At 49.0% G+C, this 17,559-nt stretch overlaps 1 protein-coding gene across 1 annotated transcript; it reads left to right on the top strand.

The window, feature by feature from the left end:
* The first annotated feature begins 480 nt into the window (after positions 1 to 480).
* On the top strand, positions 481 to 14,750 carry RND2 (Rho family GTPase 2). Its single transcript, XM_042836654.1, has 5 exons — positions 481 to 617; positions 699 to 786; positions 10,703 to 10,812; positions 12,808 to 12,942; positions 13,359 to 14,750. Exons 1-5 carry the CDS (start codon positions 516 to 518, stop codon positions 13,605 to 13,607), a joined length of 684 nt encoding a protein of 227 aa, XP_042692588.1. The 5' UTR covers positions 481 to 515; the 3' UTR covers positions 13,608 to 14,750.
* Positions 14,751 to 17,559: the final 2,809 nt, after the last annotated feature.

Below are 17,559 nucleotides of genomic sequence, written 5' to 3'. Positions count from 1 at the left end.
GGCATGATAAACCGCTGGCCGTTCTTGCTCCTCACCCACCTGGCCTGAAGTGATGCCCTACCTTCACCTCCTTGGCAGTGTGATCTTTGACATCTGCGATGTTCAGCACCAGCTGGGGCATGGATTGGGCCCCCTTTGCCTGCCAGATGTTATGGGTAGGAAAAAAAACACACATTGTTATTGTTGCTGAAAGCTAGAGGGAGAGGTGGGGGGACAGACGGACAGGATGTGCAGCAGCAGGAGTCTGGATCAGAGGAAAGAGGTGACGGAGCCTGAAGTAGGCTTCTCGGTAACGCCAGAGCCTCTTCCTGCGCTGCATCGCGGGGATCAGCGGACGAAGGCAGCCTGGCGAGGGGCGGGCAGCCGTTCCCGAAGCCGGGAGGCGGCCGAGGGCGGAGGTGGCCGGGTGGCCCTGCCCAGCTCCAGCTCCGGTTGGTGCCGTCAGGGCCGGGGGCGCGGCCATTGCGAGCGCTGGTCCCGGTAAAGCGGCGGCGCTGCCGGCGCGGCCCCGCACCATGGAGGGACACCTGGCTCGTTGCAAGATCGTGGTGGTGGGGGACACGCAGTGCGGCAAGACGGCACTGCTCCACGTCTTCGCCAAGGATTGCTACCCGGAGGTGTGCGGGGGGCGGCGGGGGGCGGCCGGAGGCGCGGCGCGGCTCGGCTCGGCTCGGCTCACCTCCCTTCTCCCTACCCAGAGCTACGTGCCCACCGTTTTCGAGAACTACACGGCCAGCTTCGAGATCGACAAGCAGCGCACTGAGCTCAACATGTGGGACACCTCAGGTGGGCTCGGGGAGGGACGCGGTGGGTCTTGATGCGGCCTCTGTGGGATCCACAGCGGGCATCAAACGCTGAAATCCCTTCTCGGTATCTTTGCGCTGGATTTTGCGGCTTTCTCTCCCCCGGCCTTGGGGCTCTGCACATCGTTTTGGTGCTGACTGCATGTCGGTGCATCTCAGCCTTGACCATGTATGAGATGCAGCAGAGCACCAACAAAACCAGTTCTGGGGCTTGAGATGAGGCTGGGAAGGAATGGGGAAGCAAGCCGAGATGGGAGACCTCACCTTGGAGAGGAATGTGCTGTGGGAATATGCTGTCCTTTCATCACTCACTCCAGGAGAGTTTCAGGGCTGCTTCAGTTTTTTTTGTGTTTTGGTTTGGTTTTGCCTTTTCATCTGCATTCTCAGTTGTGATGCTGCAGGGAACCCTGGGCACATCTCAGCCCTCCAAAACCCTTTTCAAACTTCATGCTGCCTCTCTGGGAAGACATGAGCTGTAAGTGAACTGCTTGATGCAAAGCTAATAAAAATATTGGCATCTAGCAAAGGTTATGTGCATCCTTTAATTTACCTCTGACAACCTTTTTGGACTGCTGCGTATTCATAGCAGAACTGAATGCTGGGCTCTGGTGGTGTACATACATAATGGACTTGCTGATGGTCTTTCCCCATAATTTTTTGACTCTTCTTAGTGCTCAAGAGTAAAAGTAAATTAAAACATGATTAGACAGTTTTAGGTCTTGTGCACTCAAATTCCACACTATAATTTTACATCCATCAGGTTACAGCTGTAGGATCAGCAGAGCTCTATTTTGAGCAGTGACTTTACTGATTTTTGGACGACCTTTAAGTTGTAAAATGTTTACTGAGCTTCTACTGGAGGCTTCCCAACCTGGCAGACTTTGCTTTTGGAAATTTTTATGTCCTGAATCAAACAGGGGTCTTTCGCCTGCTGAGTTGTGAGCCTTGGGGGTTTCCAAACTGAGAACTTCTGCAGCTGATTGGAAAGGACTGGTTATGTTGTTTTTGTTTGATGCTCAGCAGCTTTGCTCTGAGTGTCTGCATTTGATGAGAAAAACTTCACCTTTGGAGTGTGTGGAAGCACGCTTAGTGCACTGTGTGGGGCTTTTTTTAGTAACTCTCAGGAATATTTGGCTTTGATCTTACAAATGTTAAAAGAAAATAACATGATAAAATGGCTTTAAATCTGTGTATATGCACCTGGTACCTGCATTTGATGTTTATCATTTTCAACAAAAGATATGAGTCTGTCTAGTGCTTATCTTTACAGCCAAGAGGAAATGGACTTTGATTTTTTTTCTCCCTTTTTAAGAACTTCGTTGTAGATAGAGTTCAGTGGATAGTTTTCCAGATAAATTGCCTCCTTTTGCAGCTTTCATTTGAAATACCCAAAAGCTGTATGTCAGTAAACAGTCCTGCAAAGCAATACGTAGCAATTTTTTCTAGTAATCAAACTGACATTTTGAGCTACAGACTGCAAGCTGCTGCTGTATTTCCACTTCAGAGACACTTGTGAACAGCTTTTGGTAGAAAGTTTTGCGCAATAGCAAATGGAACTAACTGAGCTGAAGGGGTTGAGTGCCTGATTGCCCTCCTGTTGCATATGACAGGTGCTGCGTGCACTTCCCCTTGTCTCTGCATTACCTGCCACCTCTTTTAAGCAGCTTTGTGGGCAGGGACTTGTTAGTGTTGAACTCATCCTAGCAGGAGCAGGAAGGAAGATGCTGGAAATGTGCTTCCCTCTTTTATGTCTTAAATGCTTTCCATCTCTTAGTTAAGTGACTGAAGCTGAAGGTCTCCTCCAAAAATCAGCAGACAAACCTGGACAGGGACTGAAGTCAGCTGTGAGAGTGGTGAGTGTCTCCACAGATGCTCATAGCATCATCCTTCTATGGGCACCAGTGAAGGGCAGCTGCCCTGGAAAACCTGCTGCTGGGATCCCAGCCTGCCTGGCTGCTGCTAGCTCTTCTCAGTAATCCCTGCCCATGTTGGGGTGTTGTCTGCTCCCTGGATATGCAGCACTAGCTGCTGTGGGGAACTTGGGACGTACAGCCTTTAGGTGTGAATTGGCCCCTCCTCTGGTATTAGCAGATGGTGGGCAGGCAGTAAATGTAGTTAGAGAAACACTGCCATACTGTGGGCAGGGATGATGGGGAGCTGAATTGCTCCCACACTGTATTGGGACCTTGGATTTCCTTTAAATATCTTGTAACCCGTGATTAGTTTTTCCAAGGCTGAAAGAGAGCTGGAGGCTTAGCAGTACTGAGTCCTTCAGACAGGGCAAATACAGGCCCTCTGTGCTCACTGAAATGCCTTTGATCCAGATGCCTGTTAAGGAAAAAAGGGAGCCATCTATGAGCCTGGTCCCTCAGTACTGCCTGCATTTTGGATTTGCCTCTATTTAACTCAGTCCCACCTCCATGCACAGTGCAAAGCTGAAATTGCTCCAGGTGCCATTTTACAGTGCAAAAGGAATGTCCCATCCTTCCCTTTCCACTATGTGCTATTTCCTAAAACCTCCATTAAAAAACATTTGATATCTTTGTGTGTGAGAGCAAGGTGCAGAGGAGATGGGGCAGCTGCTGTGCTCTGCTCCTTAGTGGAGGATGTCCTGTTTGCTGCTCTTTCTATTTTCATTTTGGCCAGTTCCCCCTTTGGTCAAACGTCCTTGGCACAGAAACAACTTCTCTGCAGGGCAGCGGTGTGGGGAAACACCAGCCTGATGGAATGCCTGCTGGCTGGTTGGGGCTGCTCCCAAAGGGCTGGATGCCTCCTGGACAACCAGTGCTGCTGCATGGCACCCACATGAAAGAGTTTCCATTCTGTACAGCCTGCTGGCTGATGTTGTGACCATTCATCATACTTTACACAGTGCAGACGAGTTGGATTCCCGTGCTTCAATGGTGGGAAGGGTATGTAGTCATAATGGGCAATTTGGCTTCTCAGCAATGCAGCAGGTTAATTCCCCTTGTGAGCTGGTCTACCTTTTGTTTCCCTGGTGTAGAGCAGAGCTGCCGGCTATGGGATGTCTGTACTTGTGGCTTATTAGAACGCCTAGGAATGGCACTGCACCGTGTGTGTGCTCATTGCCATCTTCCAAAGTTGCTGGAGAGGACTTTTCTGCCCACACAGAACCCAAGCTGGTCCTTGGCTCTGCACTGCTGTCTGCTCTGCACTGCAGCTCGCAGCAGGGGAGTTGTGTGGCTGCCAGCCTTTTGCAGGGACTTGTGTCTGATAAGCAGATTCGCTTTCAAAACAAGAATAACATTGTAAAGTGCAAATCCCTCCCTGCCTCCCTCTTTGACTGTACTCAGCAAACAGTATGGCTGTGTGGGAACCAACAGGCTCTGATAACAGTCTCTTCATTAGGGGAACTACCCAGGAATGTTGATGAGATTAGGGAGCTGAAAGGGGCTGAGTTTAGCAATGGCATCTCCATTGATGCTGGGGCTGGGGATTCCCAGCACGCAGCTCTGGGATTGCAATGGCTGCCTATTCCCATGTGCTTTGAAGCAGAGAAGAATGTGGAGCTACCCTTTCCATACCAAAATAGCGCCTCCCATGCTCCCTGTTGAGGCCGGGAGCCTCGAACTGGCATACTTGTCTTCTGCCTCAGCACAAAGGCATAGTTAAGCCTGAAAATATGTGTAGCTGGGTCACGTTCTTAGGCAGGTCAGGAACCAGTCAGACAGAAGTTGAAAGATCTGCTGCAGAAATGCATATCCTGGACTGGGTGGAGATTGGATCTGGAGAGACCTGACATGATGTGAGAGGAGTGGATGGGACACCAGTGTCCCTGGGGTATGTCAGACTGGGCATGATGTAGGCGCTGCATGGTACAGAAGCCGCTGCTCTCCCTGTATGTCTTGGGGGTGTCCCTTGTGCCCCAGACACCCATCAAGCAGCAGCTCCTTAGCCAGGCAATCATGTAATGCAACTGCTGAAAATCCCTGTAGAAGGGGACTCTCACCCCATCCTCTGAGCATGAAGGCTTTGCCTTTCTGCCCACCTGGCACCTAGGTGCCCCTCACTGTGCCTCAGGGTGGTCCTGCAGTACTTTGTGGCAGGAAGATGTCCAGAGGAGCTGGTTGGTGCCATGCCACCAGCCCTACAGAAGAGACCTGGGTACAGCTTTCCTCTTGCCCTAGATCCTATGTATTAGACCAGTATGCAATTAAACTTCATGGGCGTGCAGATCCAGCTTTCCCTGTGGGGAGAAACCTTGTCTGGTGGGCAAGCAGCCAAGGAGAAAGCTGCTGCTTGTGCACAGCAAACTGGAAATGTGTAGCATTGCATAAAGATAATTTGTGCTCACTCAACCCACAGATATGTTCCTCAAAGTCAGAGGTCTGTGGGAATTGGTTGCCACTCCTAGTCCTTTTTACACCCAATAAAATGATGACAAACAGGTTGAGGCAATGCCAACTGCCCTTGTGATGTGGCAAAAGTGCCTGGAAGGGACTTCTGGTTCCTGTTTGCCTTCCTTGTCAGCTGCCATGGGTGTGATTGTTAGCACCCTTGAGTAGAGCCCCACCAGGCACTAAGGCTGTGCTCCCGCCTCAAGGGCTCAGTGATGCTACCCTAGGGTTGCTATTAGGGGCTTCTTCAGAGAGCTGCCTCCCTGTCACTGGCGAGAGGAGCCCAGGATGCCACCTCAGCCCCTGCAAACACCATTCCCTTCATCTTGATCATGTCCATTCAGAGACATGGCAGCTAGGCTGCTTAGCAGTTTAGTGGTGTTTTTTAATGCACATCACAAGAATTAGGAGCAGAGGTTAATTGTCCAAGCTGATTAGCTGTTGTTTCAGTCATGCACTTTCCAGATGATTGCTTGCTCTGTGTCATGGAATAGTTTGATCCTTTCCTGAACTGCTGGGCTTTGCAGTCATGTTGCACATGTAATAGACAGGTCACAATTCAGTATCAGAAATGCTGTGTCAGAGTGCTGGGGCTCAGAGGACTACACTATGGAATTCCCTCTGCTGCTTTTTGTCTCCCTCTTCCTGGAGTTTTTTGTCCAGTTCTGGAGCCCCCAGCACAAGACAGACATGGAGTTGTTGGAGCAGGTCCAGAGGAGGGACACAGAAATGATTGGAGAGCTCGGAGGGACAGGCTGAGAGAGCTGGGGCTCTTCAGCCTGGAGAAGAGAAGGCTCCGAGGAGACCTTACAGTGGCCTTCCATTGCCTGGAAGGGGCCTACAGGAAAGCTGTGGAGGAACATTTTATAAGAAATTCTTCACTGTGAGGGTGATGAGACACTGGAAAAGGTTGCCCAGTGAGGTTGTGGATGCCCTCTCCCTGGAAGCATTCAAGGCCAGGCTGGATGGGGGTTGGAGCAACCTGGTCTAGAGGGAGGTATCCCTGCCTATAGCAGGGGGGTTGGAACTAGATGATCTTAAAGCTCCTTTCCAACCCAAACCATTCTAGGATTCCAGCTTGGGTTGGATGCCTCATCTCTTCTTTGGGCCACCTTCCTCTGGCAGGAAGGGCTTTGTTCCAGGGCAAGCTCACCTGTTGACCCCAATCTTGCTGCTTGTGGAACCCCCATTGTGAGGCTTGGCCATACTCCAGATTGTGAGGAGGTCATAATCTCTGTTTCTGCCTTTAAAGGGGTTTCTGAAATCTGAAGGGGATGCAGCAGTGAAAACTCTGGCTGTAATGGAAATGGATGCTCCAGGAAGGAAACCACCATTGGCCTCGCCTTGCTGTATTACTGCTGCAACTTGGGAGACCTCAGTTCTGATCAGGGACAGCAGGGCACTTTATCAGCCTGCCATGCCATCTTTAGCTGATCATAGCTGTTTGTCTCTCTTGGTCTGCTTTGCTCTCTCTTCAGTCTCTATTGTCACTAATTGCTGCTGCATTCAGATCCTTGACCTCCAGGTGGTCGAAACCTGGCTTCAGATCATGGTGCTGTCAGTGCTGTCATTATATCTTGGCTTTTGTCTCCAGTGCTTAAATTCCTGTCTCTTTCACTTGTCATTGCACTGCACTGGACTCTAACAAGCACAGTGTTAGTGTCAGAAATGTGTTCTTTTTTTAATATCAGTGGGATCTGCATTATCCTCAGGGACCCTTGGCCATTGAGCCCTGCTTCTTGGGGACCTGTGGGCAGCTCAGGAACCATGCTGTACTTCATCCTTCCCAAACAGAACCAGCCACTGTCTTGCTTTCAGGAGAAAGGGTCCAATTTGTCCAATTTCACACTGGGAGGATGAAGTTAGTCACTGAATTCGTGTTGTCTCCTCAGTGTGCACAGTTTTAGCCTGGGAAGCCAAGTCCGTTTAATTTCCAGGCCTCCTGTTTATAAAGCCCAACAGCATTAACGATACAGGGAACAAGACAAGTGTTTGTATATCCTTGTCTGTTGTACATCAGGCACACAGAGCCATTGCTCTTCAAATGCTGCTTTTGCAAAGCACTCCAGATGTCCCAAGGAAAGAAACTGTACTGGTGGGTCCTCGTAAGCAAGTGATGGGCCCCAAAAAACACCTTATTGGGGCAGTCCACTTGCTGCAGGTGTCCTGGAGGGTTTGTCGTGTGTGAGGAGACAGCGGTGGGGATTTGGCTGCCCCACACAGGGTCCATGTTCTGTGCTTGGTCACTTCATGAAGCTGCATCCTGTTCTATCTTCCACCAGGGAGCTACTGTGACAAACCCATGTCCTGCCTGCTTCCACAAGTTCCCTATGCTCAAGCTGAGTTGAGTATGGGGACCACAGAATAACAATTCATTTCATAGTCTGCCAGCAGGAGGACAAAGGGATGCGGCTTGACCCTTGGGGCTATTTAACTGCTGCTCTCAAATGTTCCCTGAAGCTGAATTCCTTTTTTGCCCTCTACTGCAAACTGTCACTGTTCCTTTGGGCTTATTTCCCCTTCACTAGTGGTTTGGGTGACTCTGTGCCCCCACATTACATCTGCAGAGGAAATGCTAGCTCTGAAGCATCCTTGCTGTCTTGGAGAAGCAGCTGAGATTTTTGTGGGCTCAGCATGGGGACTGGGCTCTTTCCTTGCCCAGGGTGTCCAGGACAGCTGTCACTTCTGTCTCTCCCATTCACCATCAGGTTTTCAATCCAGCGTTTTTCTGCTTTGCTCCAGTGAGGAGACAGTAGCTGAACTGTTCAATGGGACAGGCCCTTTCTCGTGCAGATGTGTTGCTTGCACCAGGGTAGGGGAGCCTATCATGCCCTCTGTCCATTGCTGTCCCCATCAATGGTGACAGCTTCCTGCACCTTTTTTTCAGTCTTAAAGGCCTGATATAAATAAAATATATTATTAACACTTTCATGATCGCCTGTCCTAGCAGAGGAGCTACTAATCACAAAAGCCATCACATTCACTATCACTCTATGTAGTATTAACACGCCTGGAGCACTGCCGTGGGGAAAGCATGTGGTGATGGGTCAGGAGTTTGGGCCAGAGCTTGATCCTTTGCCTGAGAGCAGCATCACTGTCCCAGTGGTAGGGACAGTGGTCCCAACCTCTGAATTTCAGATAACAACAATGTGGATTTTATTTTTATTTGTTTTTGGCATTTGGCTTGCTCCAGTTTTCTCTCTTCAATCACAAACAAATGTACTAGGTCCTGTTTCTTGCAGACCTGAGTGCCAAGTTGGAGAACAATTCACGCAGAACAGGAAGGCTGGATCTACAGTAGTGCAAGTCTTAAGTGCATGTGTGCTTGGAGGTGCCAGTGTGTGGGGCTCTAGGGTGCCTTGCAGGAATGGCTGAAAGGTACTGAGCACTCAGAACCCACAAATCCAGAGATCTGGAGCTGAGGGAATTGGGATGTTTGTGTTTTGCCCTCATCAAAAAATAACAGATTCAAAAATTAGAATGATCAACCAAAGAGAATATCCTGATTCATCAGAGAGAAAGCTGGGGATGATGTAAGTCTGGCGCACAGCACTGCTGGGCACTCTGACTGTTAGTCTCTTAGACTGGGGAAGGAACTTCAGGAAGACATTGGTGTTGATCAGCTGTCAGTGAGCAGAGCTACCGATGTGGTCGGGACCATTCCTGTCCCTTGGAGCTAGGAGCAGAAAGTTAGAGCATACAGAGGCAATTTTGATCTCATTAACAAAATGATGCTTTTGACCTGGGGCAGATAATCCTTCCCTTCCTTTTGCCATCTCAGCAGCTGCCCAACTGTATCCTGACACCAGGCTAGGGGTTTGTGGGATGGGTGGTGACCAACCGTGCTGGCTGCACACTGCTGCACTGTGTGCTCTGCCAGTGCAGTCTGTGACGTGCTGGAGAAAGCAGCAGGTTGCTACGATACAGCTTGCTGTAGCAATGTCTGAGCTGAAAGGAGCCAAAACCAATCTCTACAAAAGGAGCATTCCGGGGCTGGGAGGAGGTCAGATTTATCTGCAATGTTTATGTGAAGTGGAGGAGCAACTGGGAGAGGATGTACATGGAAGTGCTTCCCTCCCACCTGCCTGGGGCAGCTGTGCATGGGAAGGGCACAGTTCTGATAAAGGGTCTGACACATCTGAGCATGCAGATCAGTGCTGAGTCTTGAATCCCTTTAGGCAAACCTGCATCTGGTACGAGAATGTAAGCTTGGTCTGAAGGGCAGCTTGGTGCTGCAGAGCTGGGTGCTGCCAACAAAAGCACTGAGTCACTCGTAAGATGGGACTGCTCATGGGGCCAGCTCTGTCCAACAGAAGATGAAGCATTCTTAGCTTGAAGCAGGGTCAGAGATCTCCAGGGTTTGCTGTGCCCCAGCCTGCATCTCCTGTCCCCACGCTGGTCCAGGCACCCCAGACACTGACTGCACACACAAAGCATGACTTTCCCTCTACAAAGAGGGCTGGACTCTGCAGAGGTCACAGTCTGTTTCTGCCATGCTGGATGCCAGCTGTTTCTCATTCCTCTGACTTTACAGGGACAAAAAACTGTGCTGTATTTTTTCTCACTCGTGTCTGTGGGGACTGCAGCAGCAGAATGTCCCTGGAGCTGGCTTTGCTGCGAACCCAAAGGCACATGGGATGCTGGCATGCCTGCTCTGTGAGTGGTGTGGAGCATCCCCTGTGCCCGCATCCTGCTTCCAAGGAGGCAGACTGAACAATGGATGGCATCTCTGCTTCCCTTTTTCATAAATAAACAGCTGCTTCTCACCCCTCCAAGAAGTTTAAGCCATTGTGAGGCCAAATACAAAACTGAAACAAATGTTTTTTAAGCAGCAACAAACTGATTGTTCCATTACTGCTTAGTGGGGCGTTTCATACAGAATACACTTCAAACAAAAACATTATAGGATGATGGCTTTAACATCTGAAATTCACACTGAGGGGTTGTACATACAGACATGGATATGTGTACATGGCAGAGCTGTGCAGGATTTCACCCGGGCTATATTCTACTCCCTGGGAAATCCTGCAGAATGCAGCATCATTTCCTCCAATTCAGAACTTGTTCACCAAATCCTTGCACATCTTTTATGCACAAGCAAACAAAAAGAATCTGACTTTTCCCAGCATAAATCCAGAGCAGAAAGTTCTTTTTTTTACCTATCTTAAATTCTCACGATTGTTGTGAGCAAGATCCTCTGTAAAAAGATACCGAGAAGATTCAAACACAGCAGTAGCCCTGCTCATGGCCTGCCTTCTCTCAACTACACCATCCAACTGTTAGGAGCACAGCTACTGTATGACAAGTGATGGATTCATGTGCAAGCATGGCAACCCTTCCAAGCTCCCCATCCAGTAGATATCCAGCATGCCCAACAGCACAGTTTACCACCTCTTGCTTGCTAGATGCTCACATGTGGCCATGTCCCAATTCTTGCTGGAACTATGGACTTAGAGAGACAGCTGAGGCTCCTCACCTGCCCCAACAGGTGTCAAGCAGCCCATGGATGAGAATTTCTGCTGACTGATTTTCTCTCTGCAGGCTCAGCCTATTATGATAATGTCCGTCCATTGGCATACCCAGACTCAGATGCCGTGCTCATCTGCTTTGATATCAGCCGCCCAGAAACCTTGGACAGTGTGCTCAAGAAGGTGAGTGCCCAGGGTGTTTGGGCTGGGATGGAGCCCTGCATTCCCTACTGCTGCCATTAGGGCCAAAAGCTCCCTTGGCTAGAGTTTGCCTGCTGCAGTTGCCCTTGATCTTTAGCAGAAAGCAAGATATTTCTTTGACTGCAAGGAGTACCATGAGTGATGCAGCTCACTGCAGTATGCAGTGCTTCTGTTGGTCTGCCTTTTTGCACACATGCAAACATGGGAACGGAGAGATGTAAGGCATCTGTTGTGTTTCTCATGTCAGCAGGGGGCTCCAGTGTTTTGGCAAGGGGACAAAAGCCCTCCAGGTAGCTCAGTCAAGGGCTTAGTTGAGCTCCAAGACAGCTCCCAGCACCCAGCACAGGGGACAGAAGTCTTTCATGCGGATTGGAAGCATCTGCTGCTCATGATAACAGGGTAATAACACAAGCAGATCTCTTGTACCTTAATGAGATGCAAGCCCATCAATAATTAGCTGGGGTTGGGCTTTATCAGTGTCTGTCTGCTCCCCATGTGAGCCTGCTTTGCTCACTGCAAGGTCTTTCCTGCTTGGCTGCACAAATACTTCCAGTGCTGTTAGCGGTGTCTGTTTGATAAAGCAACTTTCAATCCCTGCGTCACATGGTATTTCTTAAGTGCCTCTGAGCAGATGCCTTGTTTCCTCTGGTGCAGGCTTACAGCCTACGGAGGTAAGTCACATTCCTAAGATACCATGAAGTTGAAATAGGATTTAGCTTCTTCTGATACCAGGCAAGTAAGGAGAATAACATTCTCTATTTAAGCTGTAGGCAAAGATGCTAATTCAGCAGAGGAAATCTTTATTATTGCTGCCCTTCTGCTACCTGGCTTGTCTTCACAGCATGTACAATTGAAAGGAAGGAGCCACTCAAAAGGATGGAAGCAGCTTTTAATTTTCCATAAAGTGGGTTTTCACAAGATGGCACCTCTGTTCTGACAAAGCTTGATGGTTCTGCAAACCTTGAGCTCCCCACATATTGTCAGGCATGGGAGAAGTGGGTCATAGTGCAGAAAACTGGCCCAGTAGCACCATCTTGGCAGGGATTTCCATCCTTTGGATAAATTTGGGTGTTTGGATTTCTGCTCCAAATGACTGCAGCATCCTCCTTTTATGGCTGTTTCTGGTGGCAGAGGGGGTCCTGGTAGATAAATTCCGCAGCAGGAAAGGGATCTGTAGGACACAGAGTGGAGTATATCTCCAGCTGGAAAACACCATTTTTTTCCTCATAATTTGCAGTTTTTGTTCTGATATTCAATGAAACTTGTGTCATTGCTGGCGCTTCCTTTCCCCACTAGGTTCTGGAAACTGGGCTGTGTGTTGGGTTTTCTTCCCCTTCTAATTGCCTGGGGTGTATGCCTAACTGTCAGCCAGTATAGCAGAACTGCTTGTACCAAGAGACATCTTCAGCCAGTGGGAATCTCTATTTGTCATCTGCTTGCTGCTCCAGAAGCACTAAATGGGTGCTCAGGGTGCTGGCACACTGCTGGGGCTGTGCAGGTCTCTCCAGCCCCGGTCAATGGGTTTACTTACCACTGCAGACACCTCACTGCATATTGAAGCTTTTTTGAAGCTCTGAAAGGTACTATTAGTGAAGAAAGTGCATGCTTGACCTGGCCTTCTTTCCTTCCTTCAGTCTTGCAGGCGACAGCAACTTGAATGCAGCACGTTTGCAGGGTATATCTGGACCAAGTGAGCAAAAAGTTAATCTGAGAGGCACTCCAACCATTTTTATCATTGCCTGTGGCAGTTGTTAAGGAAGAGCTAATTGGCTTCCAAACAGCTGTGACTCCAGTTTGGAAAATCCTCCCATGGAAGGCTTCCAAGGCAAAGGCAACGTATTGTTATGGTTCCAGGGAGCAGCTCTGGTGAACCCCAGCTGAGCTTTGTAGCTCCAACCTTGACCCTTTTGTAGGCTGTCCATTGTCACACAGCTTCTGGCACAGCTGTGCACCTTCTCTCTCTTGTCTTCGTTGCAGTGGCAAGGGGAGACTCAGGAGTTCTGCCCCAATGCGAAGATCGTGTTGGTGGGCTGCAAGCTGGACATGCGGACAGACCTGAACACGCTGCGGGAGCTTTCCAAGCAGCGCCTCATCCCAGTGACACATGAGCAGGTGGGTTTTGGTATCTGCTTTCCTCCTGCACCTCCTCAGATAACTTAGCTCAGCAGTACTGGTATTGGTCTGAAGCTGACCAGATCTTGGCTCAGGCACTCTGAGCTTGCAGCACTCTTCTCCCCTGCCCTGGGCACATTGGCAGTGCTCTGCTGAACCACCTCCTGGTTTGCAGCCAGGAAGCCTTTCGCTAAAGCTAGTGGAGATGCCCAGCTTAATAACTTGGACTGACTAAAGTAGAATGAGTGTGTTTCTGCACCTCCTTGTTGGGCATAGCTGGGGTGGGGACAAAGACACAGGCTGGGAACTGCTGGGAGCTGCTGCAGTCACCAGCACAGGGTCGCAGACTCTGATGCAGCTGCAGTTGCTCTGTCCTAACCTCATTCCTCCTTCCTTCCCCAATCTCTGGGTCTCAGGGCAGTGCTCTGGCACGGCAGATTGGGGCAGTGGCCTACGCTGAGTGCTCCTCCAAGGTGTCGGAGGACAGTGTGCGGGATGTCTTCCATGTTACCACCCTTGCCTCGGTCAACAGGATACACAAGAACCTGAAGCGCTCCAACTCCAAACGGGGACTGAAGCGGACATCACAGATGCCAAGCAGGACGAACTTACTGAATGACACGGAGATCAGGAAAGACCGAGCCAAGAGCTGTTCCATCATGTGAAAAACAGTCTGTAAATAACATATGTGTGTTGTCCATTTTGTACAGTAACTGGCCAAGACCAGGGCACGGTGCTGGCTGTAGGAGCCAGCTTGCCTTTCTGAAGCCTTTCTTAGTCCATAGGGCTGAGCAAAGGTCCCAGCTGCAAACTGGGGTGCAGGAGGCACCCTGTACTGCCAAGATCTCTGGGTCAGCTGCTGCGGTGCTGATTGCTTGGGAGAAAGGAACCACTTGACAGAGAAGCATTCAGTCGCTGGAAGGTCTACGGTTGGATGAAACAAAGCACGAGAGAGTGATGCTGCATGCATGCCATTCTCCTGTCCCCATGGCCCAGCCTCTGGGTGACATACGGTAGTGGGACCTGGGCTGGAGGCTGGGAGAGGGGAGAACTGCAAGCAGCAGAATGACTGGGAGAAAGTCCTCTTCCAATCTGCCTTTAGAAGAAAAGCATTATTTGAGCTGCTTGCTATCTGTGGTTGGACTGGATGGCAAACCACCAAGAAAGCACCCTGGGGAGGAAGTATAACCTGATAAGCACCATGCTGATCACCTCCTGGGAGACTATAGATAGGTAGCTTTTCTCACGGTACTTCAGATACTTGAATTCTATTCCAAAACCAACAGAGCAGATCTGGCTGCAAGGTCTGTCCCCATAGATGCATCCTGAAAATTGTGGTTCCCTTCAGCAAGCAAATGTCACTCAAGAGCTTGTGCCTCGCTTCTGCCAGCCTGGATCCTCATCAGGTTGCTCACTGCCACAGGCAGCTGCACCTCCAGGCACACAGTGTCCTGAAAAGCAGACTGCAATCACTCTCCATGTCCTCTCCTCCACCCATGTTGAACTGCAGATTGTGTTCCATGATGCTGTGTTTGTCTGGTACGAGACACAAAAAGGATTAAATGTGTCTCTGCACCCTGACTCCACTGCAGCAGTGGGAAGAAAGGTGCTCCCTGCCCATTTTGTATGGCGGTACAGCCTGCTGCCAACACCTCTCATTGCTTCTGCTGCTATCCTCTCTAAATGCCTTTAACAACAGTGTTAGCCTTGATCTAATGACACGTAGACACTTTATGGAAAAAAAAAGTCTGTTCCATTGCCAGATCCAGCTGTGTCGATGAGCTACAGAAAAGAAATAAACATTGTTGGAAAAAGCACAGTGCTTGACTCTGTTCATTTTTAATAGTCATCCTTTCAAAATACCTTACCACCTAGTTTCTATTTGTGTCCTCATGGCTCACTCTAACTCCTGACATACATTCATGCACACTTGAGCAGAAAACAGAGAGGCCTTAGCTGCATGTATTCATTTTGGAGTCGAAACATCTTCCTTGAATAACCTCTCATTCCATCCTGACTCATTCAATAATAGGCAGCACTTAGAGCTTGTCTGTGCCTGATCCACCAATCTGAGCTGATATGAGATGTCCTCATGCTCACTGTATTCCTAGCTTCAAGTGAAGATGGCTTTCACCTAATATTTTGTATCTCCTGTCCTGTACAGAGCTCAGAATTCATCTGCATCACAAAGACTTCTTAGGAAACTGGAACAGCTAAGCTGCCTGGTGGCTCCCTATGAAACTGTGGAGCTCTCAGTGTTTCTGGGCTGCTGTGTGGAACTCAGCTTGGCCCAGTGGCTTTGTTTACTTTGCTGCAGCCACAGCTGTTTCACTTGCTGCTGCAGGTGATTTTCTTCCTGTGCACTGCACTTCCCAGGCTATGGCTGCTAAAGAAGGCCTTTGGGGATGGATTGTGGCAGTGTAAAGACATGTCCCAGCATTAGTTTGCAAGAATCCATCAGAATTAATGCCAGCAAAGGCCTCTCAGGAGACTGAGGCAACTGAAATAGCCTCCAAGAACATTTATCATAAAATAGCTGAGCTGGATCCACGGGTGAGGCAAAGCAGAGACATTAAAGCCTGTAGGGATAAAACCTTAGAGCCTCATTTTCCATCATCAGGCTCCTTTCTTACAGGCATGTGACTAATGCTGCTGCTGCGAGTGGCTCAGATGCAGAAATCAAGACAGCCAAAGGTATTTTGGATGGCTGACCTTTAAGGAAGTGGTTTCCAGGAGAATGGAACTGTTGTCAGCATTCACTGAATCTACCTTCCTTGGCACAATAACCAAGGTATCTCCACATGCTTGGGGCATCTGCCACTTGGTGCCAGAAGCATCATGGTGGGGTATAAGGGCTGTCCTCACGCCTGTGAAACAGCCTGGTGCTCTGGAGGCTCTGATGGCAGCAGCCACATCCCACCCCAGGGCTGGTGTCAGGGCTCACAGGGACAGGACTGAACACAAACTGGCATTTAGGGGGGGATCCCCAGGTGAACTGGAGATGTGCTGAGCTGCCTGCCAGCAGGCAGGGCTAAAGAGGTGAAAAGCAGGCAGCAACAAAGGGCCTGACACCATGAGTCAGCAAGGAAGAGAAAATGCAAGTGGTAGCAGAGCAGCAATCAGAAAAGAGAGCATTTATGGGGTTTACGGAGCATTTTCCAGGAGCCTGAACTGCTTAACTCCTGCAGTACTGCTGCTGTCTGTAGACACCTTCTTTCTGGAGCACTGCAAAGGTCACCAGGCAAGCGACTGTGAATACATTTATACTGATGCTTGCTTTTGCAGCCTGATCTGGTGGGCAACAGGCAACCTACAGTAGGGGTTGAGGCTGAGGTGGGCTGTGAGGTTCTTTCTAATCCAACCATGCTGTGATTCTATGTATAGAAGGAGTTCCAGGAACATGGTAGAACCTTTTGTTGAAAACTTTTGTTTTGTGAATTCATTTAATTTCCATACTGAAGGGAAATATCATTTTTGCTATGCTGTTCAGCATAGATCCAACTAGCTGGAAACAAGTGGTACGAAAATAATATTGGAATGAAAGTAATTGGTGACCAGCTGCTTCTAGAACAGACCAAAAAAAAAAAAAACCAAACCAAAAAACAAAAAACAAAAAAAACCAACCACAAACCCACAAAAAAAGACTACAATGAAAAAGCATGAAGCAGCCAAGATGTATGCATTCTGCCAGAGTGAACAGGACCAGAGTTCAGCTGCAACTCTTGCCAGAGCTGAGCTAAACATGGAAATGCACTTGCAACTTGCTAAAATCTAATGCAAATTCAAACGTCGATGTTGCACCACAGCCTAAGCAAACCTGAAGCGTGCATCTGTTATGCCTTTATACGGCCCACATCAACTGTTTGAAGTCATCTTTGAAAGTTTAGGCTTCTGACTTCAGAGTGGGATCAAATTCTGGACAACAGTGTCCTCATCCCCCCCTGAGAGGGCTGCTTTTTGCAGTCACCGTTCAGCACGCAGCTTAATATTCTGGCAGTCGCTTCTCCTCAGGCTTGATGGACTATAAAGAATAGTTGGCCTCCCACAGTGGTTCATTTAAACAGACTTCTCAAAGGAGCCTCTCTGCCTCCCTCTCCATCTCTAAAGAGGAATAAGCATGCTGAAACAGGAAGCAAAATCAAAAGAAGTAGAGAGGAGATAGATAGATAGAGAGATAGATAGATAGATAGATAGATAGATAGATAGATAGATAGATAGGAGGAAAGAAGACCCACAGACACAGAAGAGCCCAAACAAAGCTGCTACTGGTTCCTTGCTCCTCACTCAACCAGCAGCCTGCCTGTGAGCAATTAGGGAGACTTCTTATATATATATGTATGGGAGTAGATGGAAAAAAAGAGGATGAATGTGTTTTCTGTTTTTTTCCTTTGGGCATCCGTCAATAGGTACTTTCCCCATAAATAACCCTCTTTTACATCTGTACATAGGATTGGAACTTTTAGGCTGCTTTAGCTGAACCCTGATGGTCTGCTCCTGCCTGGTGGGACAGGGTGAATGGTCTCTTCCAATTAACATCATTCTGAATCAGCACAGACAGATCTGTTACCTTGCTCCTAGAGGTACCGATGGACAGGTAAGTCAAAGGTTCTTAACACC

This window comes from Centrocercus urophasianus, unplaced genomic scaffold (assembly GCF_019232065.1).
Source record: "Centrocercus urophasianus isolate 14NV4802_14NV808 unplaced genomic scaffold, USGS_Curo_1.0 seq_62, whole genome shotgun sequence".
NCBI classification, from domain to species: domain Eukaryota; kingdom Metazoa; phylum Chordata; class Aves; order Galliformes; family Phasianidae; genus Centrocercus; species Centrocercus urophasianus.
The sequence above is the reverse complement of the archived record's forward strand: the minus strand, read 5'-3'. Positions and strand labels throughout refer to the sequence as shown.